We start from the raw sequence: 13,620 nt of genomic DNA, 5'->3' as shown, positions 1-13,620 counted from the left end.
GAGGAACAGCTTTAGTTTTCTCAGTTGTGTTTTGGTTGGGAAATATTTTAGATATTCTTGGAATAAAGGTAAAGGAAATCTACATAGTGATTATAAATTAATACCAATGGTAACTTTTATTTACATAGTTTAACAAACAGATTCAGCAATTATTACATTAGTCATTCAGATTCTGAAGATCACTGTAACAAATTTATAGCAGGCCTAGCTAGTGTTGCATTCTTCATGGAGCTGTGATCACTAATTTCCAACCTTTTTCTTTTTCCAACGAAGCCACCTCAGAGCTCTCGCCAGTGCTACTTGTCCCATGAGGAATGTTATAGTAAAGTTACGTTTATACCAATCTCTAGGATTCCAAAGCCAGGAAAATCATCAGCACACAGAACAAGAACAGGAGAAAGGTACACGATTATATTAAAATATCCTTTGGCATTGACAAATGACAATTCAGTAACAACATCATTTTCCATTCTTTGTGGCAATGCTTTTCCTGCTTAATTAGAGTTAAATAACCTATGAAAACGTCTATGTGAATATCCACATCCCTGAAGAGATTACATGTAGACTGTAGGGCTACAACCACTGAGAGCTTAACTGTAAAAAAGTTAAGTGATGAGTAGTTTTATGACTAATTGTATTTGCAATCAGGTAAGATAAAATTATTGTAACCATATCTCATATTTCAGAAGTAAAGCTGATCATCAAGCTATCTAGAAGAATTTCCTGCCAGTGCTGTGCTATGGGTAAGATTTGTTTGTGCATGTATGAGGATTCGTGTGTTGGAAAGGGCATAGCTGGTCACCTATAAAGAAGGGGGGGAATAAAATAAAATGACACTTCAAAGACTAATTATATAACCCAATACAGGAAACATTAGGTTTCTAATGCAGTACCCTTTAAAGATGATGGCTTTAATATTCCCAATGTTAGTGTTCATATCTTTAAATAATTTTTAGGCAGCATGCATGACTTCTGGAGCCAATTCACGATACAGATGAGAGAGCCCCTATCAGACCTTTTTAAGCTCTGAGAACTAGCTTCAAATTCTTGCCCTTGTTACAAACTAACTTCATAATTTCCTTCTACTTTCCGACAAGGATCACTCCCCCATTTTTTAAACTGCTGCATGAGAAGCAACAGAATACGTTTATCGTAGAACTAGCAGGGAATATTAAACACTGGGATTTAGGTCTTCTCTTGAGCTCTCTGTGGGAAACCTTGCATGTACAGATCTAACATAAACCCGAGATACTAACCTCTCAGTAAGGATAGTAGCAAAAATCATGCTGACAAGCAGCACTGAGCTACCCCCTCAAATGTCATGTTAAATGAAAATATCATGCTAACATTGCAACTGTTTCTTGTCTGCTTTCATGTCTCATTTCCTATATCCTTCTTGAATTTTTTTTCCTAAACTAGACTGTATTTCAGTCTATGTACCCTGAACTAAATATTCATGGTGTCTATGCACAGTCATTGCTTCAATTTTAACTAAATTTTAGAAGTTGCAACACTTCAGCAGCCACCGTTTTCAGGCCAGCTGGCAACACTGCAAAAGAACATACAGCTGAAGGCATAAACAGATTTTTATAAACATGACCCCTCAAAATCAGAATGCCTGTAAAAAGCTCCATTGCTTTCAGGGCTGTGCAGTTCCACTTTGAAACTACAATGACGCAGCTTACACTACCTGATTTTACAAGGCAGCAACAAGGAAGGTCATGTTTAGGCACAAAGCCTGAACTCTCTTACCGTGAAGACGGGACACTATCCTGAGGTCAGTAGAACAATGGCATCTGGTGACAAGTTCTAAGATAAACTATTTGCTTTCTGACTCATCAGTTATAGGCAATTTGAACAATCCTCTTATTAAAAAGAATTTTTTTTCCTTTCTATCTTTTCAGGCTGTTGCTTGTGGTTTTGCTGATGTTGCCCCCCCCCCCCCCCCCCCCCCCATGGGCAAGACAAGACATGCATATTTGTTTTAAATATTTGTTACAGTAAAATTGTTTTTAGAGTGTAGTATGTTATGGTATATGCACAATACGTACAAAGAATCCTAAACCACAATTTGTTACAGATCAGTTATAGCGATGGTAGAATTCTTACTAGCATTACACCATTAGGAACCCAGTAATACTTGACACATTTGAGCCCCATAATCTTTCAATCCAATACAGAGAAGAAACTGAAGTTGTGGTTTCATATTCAGTGGGCAGTGCTACTGTAACTGGATTAAGTGCCATCCTCATCCAGCTTACCATTCCTTCCTTATTTCTAGCCCTCTACCAAGTGTGCACAGCTACTGGCAGGGTAATGCATGTTTGCAAGTCATTTTTCAGTTGTATCAGATCCCTAATCCAGTTTATCAAGTTGTTGTACAAACAGTAACACTGAAACAATGCAGTAGATGTTATGAAGAAGCATGGTGGATGTGCTGTTACCCAGTTGTAGCTAAGGTTCTACACAGGATGAGTTCAGGTGGCCATTTTACTAATGCTTGGCCACACAAAAAACCCCTCAAACTCAAGGCTAATCACTTTCATTTTTTCTATATGCTTGCAAAATAATAAAAACAAGAATGCTAAATATTACTGTCACTAAACAATTTTCATTTGAGATGAATCACATTTACTAGTACTTATGTAACAGTCAACTAGAATGTTATAAAAAAATTTCAACTGTTTTAATTGCCCATTTATCAGTTTCAATTAGCAGCATGAAAAGACCCATGCCATAACAGAAAAAAATTGAGTGCCTGATTTTGTCTCTCTGAATCTCAGAGATGAGATTCATCTCTCCACTAAATCAACAATAAGCAGTAGAACTCCTCAAATGATAATGCAAATTTCTGTCAAATGCTAATAATAGCATTTAAAAAATAATTTTCTAAAAATAATAGTTTTAGGTGCTGTTTTACCAATTACGGAAAAAAGTTTGAATTTTAAATTTGATCTTATGCCTTTCACTTAGACTGTAATGTATAATAGTCAACATAAATACCTTCTACATACCTGTTGTACTCCATATGCTTTCTAAAATTTTTACTTAGAAAGTCCTTGTAAAAGTCAGCCATTTCTTCCACATTCAGTGTTGCTTTTTGACCTGAAAATAAGTTTTGGCGTAACAGCAGATTAAAAATACTGATCATCTTGAAGGTGGCATAACTCTTAAGCCCTTATTACTTGTGAAAGTGATTATGTTCATAGAATCATTAAGTTTGGAAAAGATCATCAAGTCCAACTGTCAACCCAACACCACCATGCCCACTAAACCATGTCCTGAAGTGCCACGTCTACGCGTTTTTTGAACACCTCCAGGGACAGTGACTCCACCGCTTCCCTGGGCAGCCTGTTCCAATGCCTGAGAACCCTTTCAGTAAAGAAATTTGTTCTAATATCCAATCTAAACCTCCCCTGACGCAACTTGAGGCCATTTCCTCTCGTCCTATCACTAGTTACTTGATAGAAGAGACCAACACCCACCTCACTACAACCTCCTTTCAGGCAGTTGTAGAGAGCCATAAGGTCTCCCTTCAGCCTCCTTGTCTCCAGACTAAACAACCCCAGTTCCCTCAGCTGCTCCTCATAAGACTTATTTATCAGGTCTTAGATTATTTAGGGAACTAGTAGACCCCTGTGAAAAAGCCCATAGATCTAGAAGTATCTATCCTTTGAGTAAAATTAATCTCTCATGGGGCTGAAGTCTAAACAGCACCAGTAAGAGCACTCAGTAACTTAAATTTCCCCCTAAAGGAAGTCAATAAACAGGGAAAGAACACTGTCCATGACTGACATGATATTTTCAGATGTACATTTTTTTCTGTTGATGTTGATAAATTTCAAGTAACTTATACCGAAGAGTGTATGTTCCGAGATGTCAGATTGATTAACAATATAGTAAACAATTATTTTGTGAAGAAGCAAGTACAAAAGATGACTTTGAATATGCCACTCTCATAAGCAGAATATAAGAGGAGATGGATCCTCTCCACAGAACATGACAGGAAAACCTGTGGCTACAGCACAGAGGTATCAGCAAATATTCTCAACTCTACCAGATAATTCCCATACAAACTTTCTGGCACTTTCAGTGTTTCTAAAATGAGGGTCAAATTTGAATGTCCCATAGGGCGTCAATATGATAAGGGAGGTGGAATTGTGATATTCAAATTGTTACTGTTCTAAAATGCATTTTAAAGCTCCTGAAACTGATCACAGAGTGTAAATTATTAATCAGTTCTATTTATCATTATTTACAAATCTAATACATTACAATGGATTAACATACTATGGGATAAATTTAAGACTATTTGAAGGCTGCCTACTTAACAACTATAGTTAATTTGTTTCTTCACACTCGTAGCAGAACTGATCATAGATTCACTTACATAAAAAGCAAGTTTTTTTCCAACTGTTCATGTATATTGTTATTACTCTTATTTTTATATACAAACACAGCTGTATCATAGAACAGAGTTAATCAACACATGCAGCCAATATAATTTTATTTCTAAGGGATGTAGATGCTTACTACTTTTTTTTTATTATTTTTAGGGTATAAAAACAACCCCCCAAAAACCAAACCAAACCCTAAATGGCAATATAAAAGCAGTGTTTTCTAACAACACAGAACTTAACTAAAATTATTTCTCAACCACACACTGATCACCAGGATACAAACCAAAGAGAAAAATAATGGTCTGTGATATACAGAACATCAGAGCAGATGCTTTACTAAACTCAAACAGATCATTATTCTGTGAAGAAAATGTTCAACCTTCTACTACAATGGCCAATTCACTGTTATTATGAAGGCAAATTTCAGTTTCACGTTCACATAATGAATTAGAGAGGCAACTATTTTACAGCAACTGTGCTCAGGGAAAGACAGGCAGATAGCAGTTGCTGTCTCCTCAGAAGCTGTCTTATCCTGCCTCAAGGAAAAATATTGTATTTATTGTATAAACTATAGACCTGAAGCCAAAGAGTGTGAATTTATCCACCCAACTATAATATGCACTCGAGGCAAATGCTCTATATGTTTAGCTCAGCTAGCTCACTAGGTTAGGAGGTATGAAAGGAAAAAGTCCCTTCCTCCTTAGACTACAGAATCATTATATTACTTGGCTAGGATTTCAGCACATTACCTCCACCTGCAGGGAAGGAATTAGAGGAAGAACAGTGCAGCAGATAATCTGACCCTACATGCAAATCTCTGAAGAGCTCCTCTCCTCTTTTTTATCATGCTCCTGAAAACATTTCTAAATCCTCCCCTCAAGATTACTTGTGACAGGACACAAAGAGCATAAACTAACAAAATTAAAAATTAAACAGAATTCATAATGCATCCTAAACTATAAACAAAGATCTCACTAACCTGTTTCATCTCTCATTTCCACACCCTTGGCTTTCAGTCTTGAATAAATAAATTCTTCTTTTTCCTAAAACACGTTTTTCCACATTAGAACCTGAAGCACTCAGTCCTTTACGTTAACCATTGTTTTTAATCAGATAACAGTGTAGTGCTTAATACCCTCTGAAATAACAGGCAATACTCATTACACTTGGAAACGTCAACAAAACATTTTCCTGAATCCAGTGAGTTAGTTAAACCAGTAACTTTGTCACCGAGATCCTGCTACCTCCATGCATCAATTAATTCATGCAAGTGTCCTACTGAAACATAAAACTTATTTGTGAAGTTACAGCTGAGCTTCAGTATTGTTTGACAGGATCCGAACCTTCAGTTTATAACACAAACTATTAAGATCTGCTGTATTGTATAACTGAGAATTTGAGCATAGAGGAAAACATGCAGCCTTAAAAAAATTGAAATTATTTAGATGGAAACAGAATAATTATTTGTACATAAGTCTTGCAAACTTAAAAAGTAGCTCTATGGAATTACAAAATAAGCTTTGGGGTTTTTTTCTGAGATCTTTCCAAGTTTTGGGAGGATACGATGATTAAAGATTATCACAAGTGATGGTGAATCACTGAACCATTACTGTTCTTCCAACAAAATTCAGTGTCTCCTAACCAATGCTGCAATCAGAAAAGAAGACAGACCATGACTGAGAAGTCCCCACTTGTAGCTTTGTTGGGGTACACTGCCAGTGAAACAGGCCATGTCCCTCATTTGCCCTTAGTGATGATACCTAATTTCTCTCACTTATGACAGAGCAAGAAGAGCTGGAGAATCATCTTCAACAGCCACTCTAGTCACAGACAGGTCTTGCGTGTAGAATGGCTACAACTTTATGTTTTCAGTGCAAGACAGGAAAAAGGCAAACATCATTATAAGCTACTAAACAGCAATAAAAGACGCAGGCTTTTCAGTTCTGTACGTCGTTTTAAAGAAATGAATGACAAAAGAGTAATTTCCAGAAAGACACTGCGTGTATTAAAGGAAACAGTATCAATTACCAGCCAGCAACAGTGGGCAGAACTGAACCCTACCTCATGGAGGACAAACCCCCCGATTTTGGGTGGGCAGGCCGGAGCCAAGCGGCACCAGGCGTCACGACAGGCTCACCTGGCGGAAGGTGCGGTTGTGCCGCGCCCAGAAGCGCTGGTCACAGGCCTGGGCCTCCTGCCGCGCCTCCCGCAGCCGCCGCTCCAGAGGTGACTCCTCGGGGGGCACGTAGAAGATGACCGGCCGCAGGTTGGAGTGCTTGTCGGGGGGGCCAATCCAGTCATTACGGGAGTGTGCTGGGGGGCTGAAACCCAGGCCCTTGAAAATACAGGCAGAATTCATTATAACCGCTTTAGCAGAGTTTTTGAAGAACATCCCGATTTGAAATAAATTCCAAAACTCCCCCACAACCTTAAAACACACAAGCGCAACAAGTTCAGAAATTACGTAGATTCGTTTACCCTGACTGAAAACCACTTGATACATTTAAAATTTACGTTTATTTAGAAATGCCCTACAGAGGAGAAGCCTTTGACTCTTTCCCAAGACCCAAATCATGATTTTTCTTTCAAAAGCAACTTTTTTTTCCCCCCTCCATTTTTCTATCGCTGACGTTCCACTTCGTTAAAATATTCGATGGCAAGAACTAACAAGTGTGTAAGTCTCCCTAAGCCCTGTTTTCTTCCTGCACCCGTGTGACCACGCACAAACGCGTAGCTTTTCGGGAAGACCCGGCTCGGGCAGCCCGTACCTCCCCGCTCCGCTTGTAAAAGCGTTTTACTCCCCTTGTGCCTCAGCGCGGCGCAGCGCGGCCCGCCTGGCAGTTACAAACACCGGGGGCGTTGGGAAATACATAAACAACGAGAGAGCCCGCGGGAGACGCCGGCTGTTATCGGGACGCACCCGCCCAGCGACGCTGAGAGTCACCGCGGGGGCAGCCGGCCCGGCCCGGCCCGCTCCCCCCTCAGGCCTCCTCAGGGGCGGCAGACCCCGCGGCCTACCCCCGCGGCAGGCCGCCTCCGGGACGCAGGAGCTGCCCCGCCCCCGCCCGGATTTACCGCACTCTCCTGCCGCTCCCCGCGCTCAGCCGTGGGACCGCCGCCGCCGGCTGAGGAGGAGGAGGAGAGGAGGCGGCGGCGGTGGTGGTGGCGGTACCGGTACCAGCCGCCGCCGCCGCCCCCCCAAAGCGCCCGGGTCGCCGCCATCGCCCGCCTCCTGCCGGCGACTGGCGCTTTACGGCGGTGTCGCAAAGGCAAGGGCCGCCCGGCGCGCGGCGCTGCGGTCGGGGGCGGCGCTGGGGAAGGGGCCGCGTCCCTCGGCCGCGACGTCCCCGCCTCCGCCGCCCGGCCGCGGGGCGGGGCCGCGGGCGTTGGCTGCCGCTCGGCCCGTGGCGCAGAGCCGGGCCGGGCAGCGGGTCCCTTGGCTGGGGCGGCCGGCGGGTGAGGCGGCCGGGGCGCTGAGGGGGGTTGCTGCGGGGGCGGGGACGACGACGACACACGGGACACGAGCCTCTCCTCAGGCGCCTCCGGGCTCCCCCGGGGGGTGTCGGGGTGTGAAATCCTCTTCCCGCTTCGTCGGGCCCCATCGCCGCGGTGGGGGGGGGACGGGACACGGGACGGGAAGGTTGCGGCCGTGGAGGGGCCAGGAGGGGGGAGCGTCGGCTGTGGGACCTGTGCGGGGGAAGGCGGCCCTGCCCTGGGGTTGCGGCACCCCGAGGGCGGTCGGGTTTTGCCGCTGTTTTTCCCCTGGGCCGCGGGCGTCCGGTTTGTTCTGCGATGCCTTCAGCTGCAGGGGAGGTGGGGAAGGGAGGGCTGCGGGTTGTGGGTGAACGTTAAGAGCAGGTCGTGTGGTAACTAAAGCATCTCCCCTGCAGCCCGAGCAGGAGAAGGAGGTGCGAAACAATAGAGGAATGGCCATAAACTGTCAGGCAAGTGGTTTATTCGTGTTGTTGGCGATATTTAAAGTAGCTGTAATGCTGAAGTGCTTCAGGATGTTGTGAAAGTTGTGACAGGCGCTTGCGTTAACGCTTCATTAATCGCGAGTCTCGTTCTCACTTTCTTTGTAGTTCATCTGAAACTGGACGAAAGGAGAGAATGGATATGGGTAACCAACACCCATCCATAAAACGGTTGCATGAGATACAGAAGGAAGTCAAAGAGATTGAACAGCAAGTGGTCGTCTTCAGTGGTCTGTCTACTGATCGAGATTACAAGAAATTAGAAAGGAGTCTTACTAAACAGCTTTTTGAAATAGATTCTGTAGACACCGAAGGAAAGGGGGATATTCAGCAAGCTAGAAAGCGAGCTGCTCAGGAAACAGAGAGGCTGCTTAAGGAACTGGAACAAAATGCAAACCATCCGCGCAGACTGGAAATAGAGGCTATATTCAAGGAGGCGCAGGCACTTGTCGAACGCGAGATTACACCTTTTTACAAAGGAGGTAATTGTATAAGTGACGAATTTGAAGAAGGTATTCAGGACATTGTATTGAGGCTTACCCAGGTGAAAACCGGAGGGAAGGTTTCTTTACGCAAAGCAAGATATCGCACTCTGACAAAAGTATGTGCTGTTCAGGAGATTATAGAAAGCTGTGTAAAGCAACAGCTGTCCCTGCCACTTTCTAATGATGCGCATCCTTCTGTCTCCAAAATTAACTCTGTAATGTGCGACGTGAACAAAGCAAGAGGAACTCTTATTGCGCTTCTAATGGGAGTGAGCAGTAATGATACCTGCAGGCATCTATCCTGTGTGCTTACAGGCCTCATTGCTGATTTGGATGCTTTAGATGTCTGTGGTCGCGCAGAAATAAGAAATTACAGAAAGGAAGTAGTGGAAGAGATCAATAAATTGCAGAAATACCTGGACTTGGAAGAAGAAGCAAATTCTACTCATGCTTATGATTTGGCACAAAATCAGTCCATTCTAAAAATAGAAGAGATCCGTAAGAAAATGAAGGAAGTTAATTCTTTACTTTTAAAGACAGAGAATGCTTCTGATTTGTATTTGGGATCCAAAGCAGAATTGCAGGGATTAATTGCCTGCTTAGATGAGGTGAGTCCAGGAAAAAACCCCTGTATTAGAGAAGCCAGGAGAAGAGCAGTAATAGAAGTTCAAACTCTTATAACATATATTGATTTGAAGGAAGCACTTGAAAAAAGGCAAATGTATTCCGAGCAAACTGCTGCCGAACATCAGTCCCATAAAGCAGTTTGGACTGTTCTTGGAAACTTGTCTCAAATTCAGCAGGAGGTGATTTCATTTGATGGAAACAGAACGGATAAAAATTACATGAGATTGGAAGAACTTCTTACGAAACAACTTCTAGCACTTGATGCTGTTGATCCACAAGGTGACGAGCGGTGTAAGGCTGCCAGAAAGCAAGCGGTAAAGCTTGCACAGAATATTCTTTACTATCTGGACATGAAAACAGATGAATGGGAATACTGAAACAGCCATGGTCTAACATAGAAGAACATTTTTTCCTTTGGCACTTTATGCAGATCATTGGCAGCACACAATAAAAGTGGTGTGTTCTGTGCTTGCTTAAATCGCGGAGATTGCATAAGCAGTTGACTTGGCTATATGTCTGCTATCCCACGCAGTCACCCACTTGCTATGGCAACTGTCAGTATGCCATCAGCAATTCTGGTCATTGCTATAAGCAAAGAAGTGTGATTTTCTGAAGGAATAGCTTAATACTTGATCAAATGGCTTTTTTTTTTTTTTCCCTTTTCTTGTTCTAATAACCTTGTGCAATGTTCAGTGAATGCAGATTTTTCAAAGATGCGGAAAATTCCTTATGGTACAGTACTGGCAAAACTATTTAAAGAAGACTGGACATGAAAATTAGTATTCAACCATGAGGCTCCATCCAGCAACTTCACAGCAGTCTGGATATACTCTTAATGTGCTGTTATGACAGAAGGTATTAAGGGAAAAAACCTGCTGGCTTTTGGGTTGTACTTGATTTATTCTATCCATCGCACCTTTCTGGGTGTTTAAATTTCTCAGTTAATGGAGCTATAATGCGAACTGCAAATTAGCATTTACATAGGCAAAGCCAATTATGTCTATTTTTTGTAATACCCGAGCACTTTGATTTGCAACAACAGGTCTTTTGTTGATGGAAACTCTTTCAAATTATTGCTTTAAGGTACTGAGACTTGGAGAGGAAAATCTGTGCCAATATACTGACCAGATAAATGGGATTTTGAGGATTTCACACTGCCATCCGTAAACCCCTGAAAACTGCACTGAACTTTAGTTAGTGGTTGCTTATGTGTCTTTTTAAACTCTTGTTAGATCTGGTTTTGACTTGTCTTTTCACATGCCATGAAAACAGAAACAGAATTCACTTTTAAGTGAACGAGTGTTTTGGATTTATTTTTGTAAAATTAGATAGCTAGCTATAAAGATGTCCCTAATGATGTAAATGTGTGTTATATATTTCATACTGGTCAGGTGTGGCTTCAAGCATGTCTTGGAAAAGACTTGTGGCAAATGTCTCTCCTTGCAACTCATCACTTAATTGTTTTGGTAACTTCGTAAATAAGCTTGCTTGTACTATTGTATGCACTTACCTTTTTATTTGTGGCTGCTAGTGCCAATCACATTTCTACTATAGCATGTTTGTTGGCATTTTTTTGAGAGCATGGCATTAAAATGAATTAATTATAAAGATATATTTAATTATGGATACTTTGCACTTAGCTCTTTCACGTTGTATTAATGAATTACTGTTCCATAGATGATGATTTGCACCACTTTAAGGAGTAAAAACCATTTCGGATGTTAAAATAAATATTTTTAGATCTATTTTTGACTGATTAGAGAAGACAGTACTGTCTGTGAGAGACAAGTGCCTTTATGACACCACTAACTTGCACCGTCATATGTAGATATAGGAACTGTTTACTGGCAGCTTGATACATTTGTAATCTTTGCAAACTGGATTTCTCACATGTATATAATTATACTACAATATATGACAAATTAACATAAATATGATAGGTGACAATTGTTCTATAGAGTCCTGAGAATGAGTATCAAATTTGGGAAATATGGATTCTGCTTAAAGACAAATGCATTGATGTGGAGATGGGGTCCTTTGGGCAGGTCTTCTGTGCCTATTGCAACAAGGAGAGAATATGTTTGCTCCATAACATTCTTTGAGATGTTGGTGAAAGGCTATGTAACTTCAGAGTGTGAAAATATTTTGTTTGTGATTGTACAGGTGATTGCTGTGCAAATTTACTTGCCAAAACCAATCTATTTCTTCAGCTGAGTATAGTGCCTAAGGCACAATTTGGCAATGACAGAATGTTTGTTGGAAGATTCTCTCTGCTTCTTCAGAGATATAACCCCCTTGAATTTCTCTCTCCTTACCTCAGAAAAATAATTTCCCCTAGTTAAAATTCCAATCTATATTTATATATTATGTGGCTAACAGAGAATATTAATAATGCTATACACCTGAGTTATTTTATTCATTTCAAGCTTTCTACACGTTTGAACTGCAACTTCTGATTTGCACTTACATGGTTAGGAAATATAAGAATTTGATAGCATAATGATAGTACTCATTTTTCTTTAGTATTACTGTCAGGTCTGCAGTGGCTACTTATAGTTTGTTTAACAATTTAGTGTCCATGTTCTTTGGAGGTTATGTGTAGCTTTATAAATGTTTGAACCTCTTATGTAAAAATGAGTAAGTATAGTTTTCGGATCTGTTCTATTTTAAATTTGTATGTCTTTTAGCTTTTCTGAATGAATTGTTATGCCTGCATCTCTAAGAAGTCAAATGTGTAAGGTTAGTGTGATTTTGACTGAGTAGTGTTCAGTAACAAGATATTATGTTATCAAGCTTTTTTCCATTGTTCTGTAATCTAATAAATTGACTATTTAAATTTTATGGTAAAATCCTCATCTGGAATGGGATTAATTCACAGTTTTTGCATGAATGAAAGCAATTAAATATGCTTAACCAAAAAAAAAATAATGCACACATTTCTCAAAATCTTGCTTTTGTGCTGAAGAATGTAATTTCTCTATTTTTTTATATCCAAAGATTGAGGGATACACAACTTTGCTTTCTGATATGGCAGGCTAAAATAATCAGTGAAATGTAAATGGACCAAATTGCAAAAGCCTGCATTTTACTATACTGAAATATAACAACTTTTCTGTGTGCTGTGTAATCTACCTTAGAGCAAAATAAACGATTGGATATTTGGGGAGAGTTAATCCTACATTGTGATTCCTATTTGTTAATTGTATTTCTTTTCAAACTAGTTTTCTTTAGGTATTTCAGTGTTTATTTTTTGTTGTTTACCACTCACAGTGGTTTTTCTATGTTACCAGTTTGGAGGAGATTTTTGTTAAGTATGATTCCTACTTTTTCAACTTGACAGAAATTAGTGTACGTGCTCCTTATGGTGTGTATGTCTTGATTTATTGCTGTGTAGAATATGGCATTTGTACATACAAATTCAAGATTAAATATTGCAGTGTTATATTGGTTATTAATAAAAATACGTTACTACCTTTTAATAGGTATTCATTTGAATGGTATGCCCTGCTGCCTTTCTCTCTTTATTTTTGAATGTGAGTTATCAGAATGTAAATGATTTTTGTCTTAAAGTGTTTTTATTAAACATATAGACATAAAGCTCGCTTTCTTTTTTTTTTTTGTTCCCCCCCCCTCCCCCCTCCTTCTTTTAAGAGTTTGCTTTTTCACTGCTGTGTTTATGAAAATAAAGTTCTTTGCGTGGAAACCATTCCTACCTCTACTTGCTAAATCTGGTGCTTTTTGGTTTTCTCTGCATTCAGCCACGCATTACAACCATTACATGAGTTGTTCCTTGCATTCTTTCTTCAGCAATAGCTTTGCATACTGCTGGGCTTCAGTTGGATGATCACTGCAAAAATGCTTGTGGCTGTTTTAAGATCTGGCCACCTTTCTGTTGAAGGATGCTGCCTTAACAGATGAGCTTGCAAAACTGATGGTATGAAGTCTCTTCATGTGCAAAGTCAATGTGAATTAAAGAACCTTTAGTAGGAGTTAAGCTAATCTGGTTTTAAAGTGTGTAGATAAGGCATGTTCACATGATTGTTCTGATGGCTCAGAGGTGCAGTGAGCCAAGTTACCAGCTCTCTGCTTATGGAAATTGGAGATTGTTTCAGCCCAGAAAGCTGCTGACTTTGT

General features: G+C 40.6%; 2 protein-coding genes across 4 annotated transcripts; one reads left to right on the top strand and one right to left on the bottom strand.

Moving 5' to 3' along the window:
* Window positions 1-97: 97 nt before the first annotated feature.
* On the bottom strand, window positions 98-7,655 carry LOC126050537 (cytochrome c oxidase assembly factor 8). Of its 2 annotated transcripts, none has more exons than XM_049828513.1 (5): window positions 7,476-7,655; window positions 6,538-6,735; window positions 5,380-5,443; window positions 3,015-3,105; window positions 98-346 (listed from the first exon to the last, which is right to left on the bottom strand). In XM_049828513.1, the coding sequence occupies exons 1-5, from the start codon at window positions 7,620-7,622 to the stop codon at window positions 241-243; spliced, it is 606 nt and encodes a 201-aa protein (XP_049684470.1). In that variant the 5' UTR covers window positions 7,623-7,655; the 3' UTR covers window positions 98-240. The 2 variants fall into 2 exon arrangements, with proteins under 2 accessions (XP_049684470.1, XP_049684471.1); XM_049828514.1 differs by lacking the exon at window positions 98-346 and adding an exon at window positions 839-2,393.
* A 107-nt stretch (window positions 7,656-7,762) lies between these two features.
* Window positions 7,763-13,127, top strand: BAG5 (BAG cochaperone 5). Of its 2 annotated transcripts, none has more exons than XM_049828564.1 (2): window positions 7,763-7,856; window positions 8,483-13,127. In XM_049828564.1, the coding sequence occupies exon 2, from the start codon at window positions 8,511-8,513 to the stop codon at window positions 9,861-9,863; it is 1,353 nt and encodes a 450-aa protein (XP_049684521.1). In that variant the 5' UTR covers window positions 7,763-7,856; window positions 8,483-8,510; the 3' UTR covers window positions 9,864-13,127. The 2 variants fall into 2 exon arrangements, with proteins under 2 accessions (XP_049684521.1, XP_049684522.1); XM_049828565.1 differs by lacking the exon at window positions 7,763-7,856 and adding an exon at window positions 8,087-8,344.
* The last annotated feature ends 493 nt before the right edge of the window (window positions 13,128-13,620 follow it).

The sequence above is a fragment of the Accipiter gentilis genome, chromosome 25 (genome assembly GCF_929443795.1).
Source record: "Accipiter gentilis chromosome 25, bAccGen1.1, whole genome shotgun sequence".
Taxonomy (NCBI): domain Eukaryota; kingdom Metazoa; phylum Chordata; class Aves; order Accipitriformes; family Accipitridae; genus Astur; species Astur gentilis.
The sequence above is the reverse complement of the archived record's forward strand: the minus strand, read 5'-3'. Positions and strand labels throughout refer to the sequence as shown.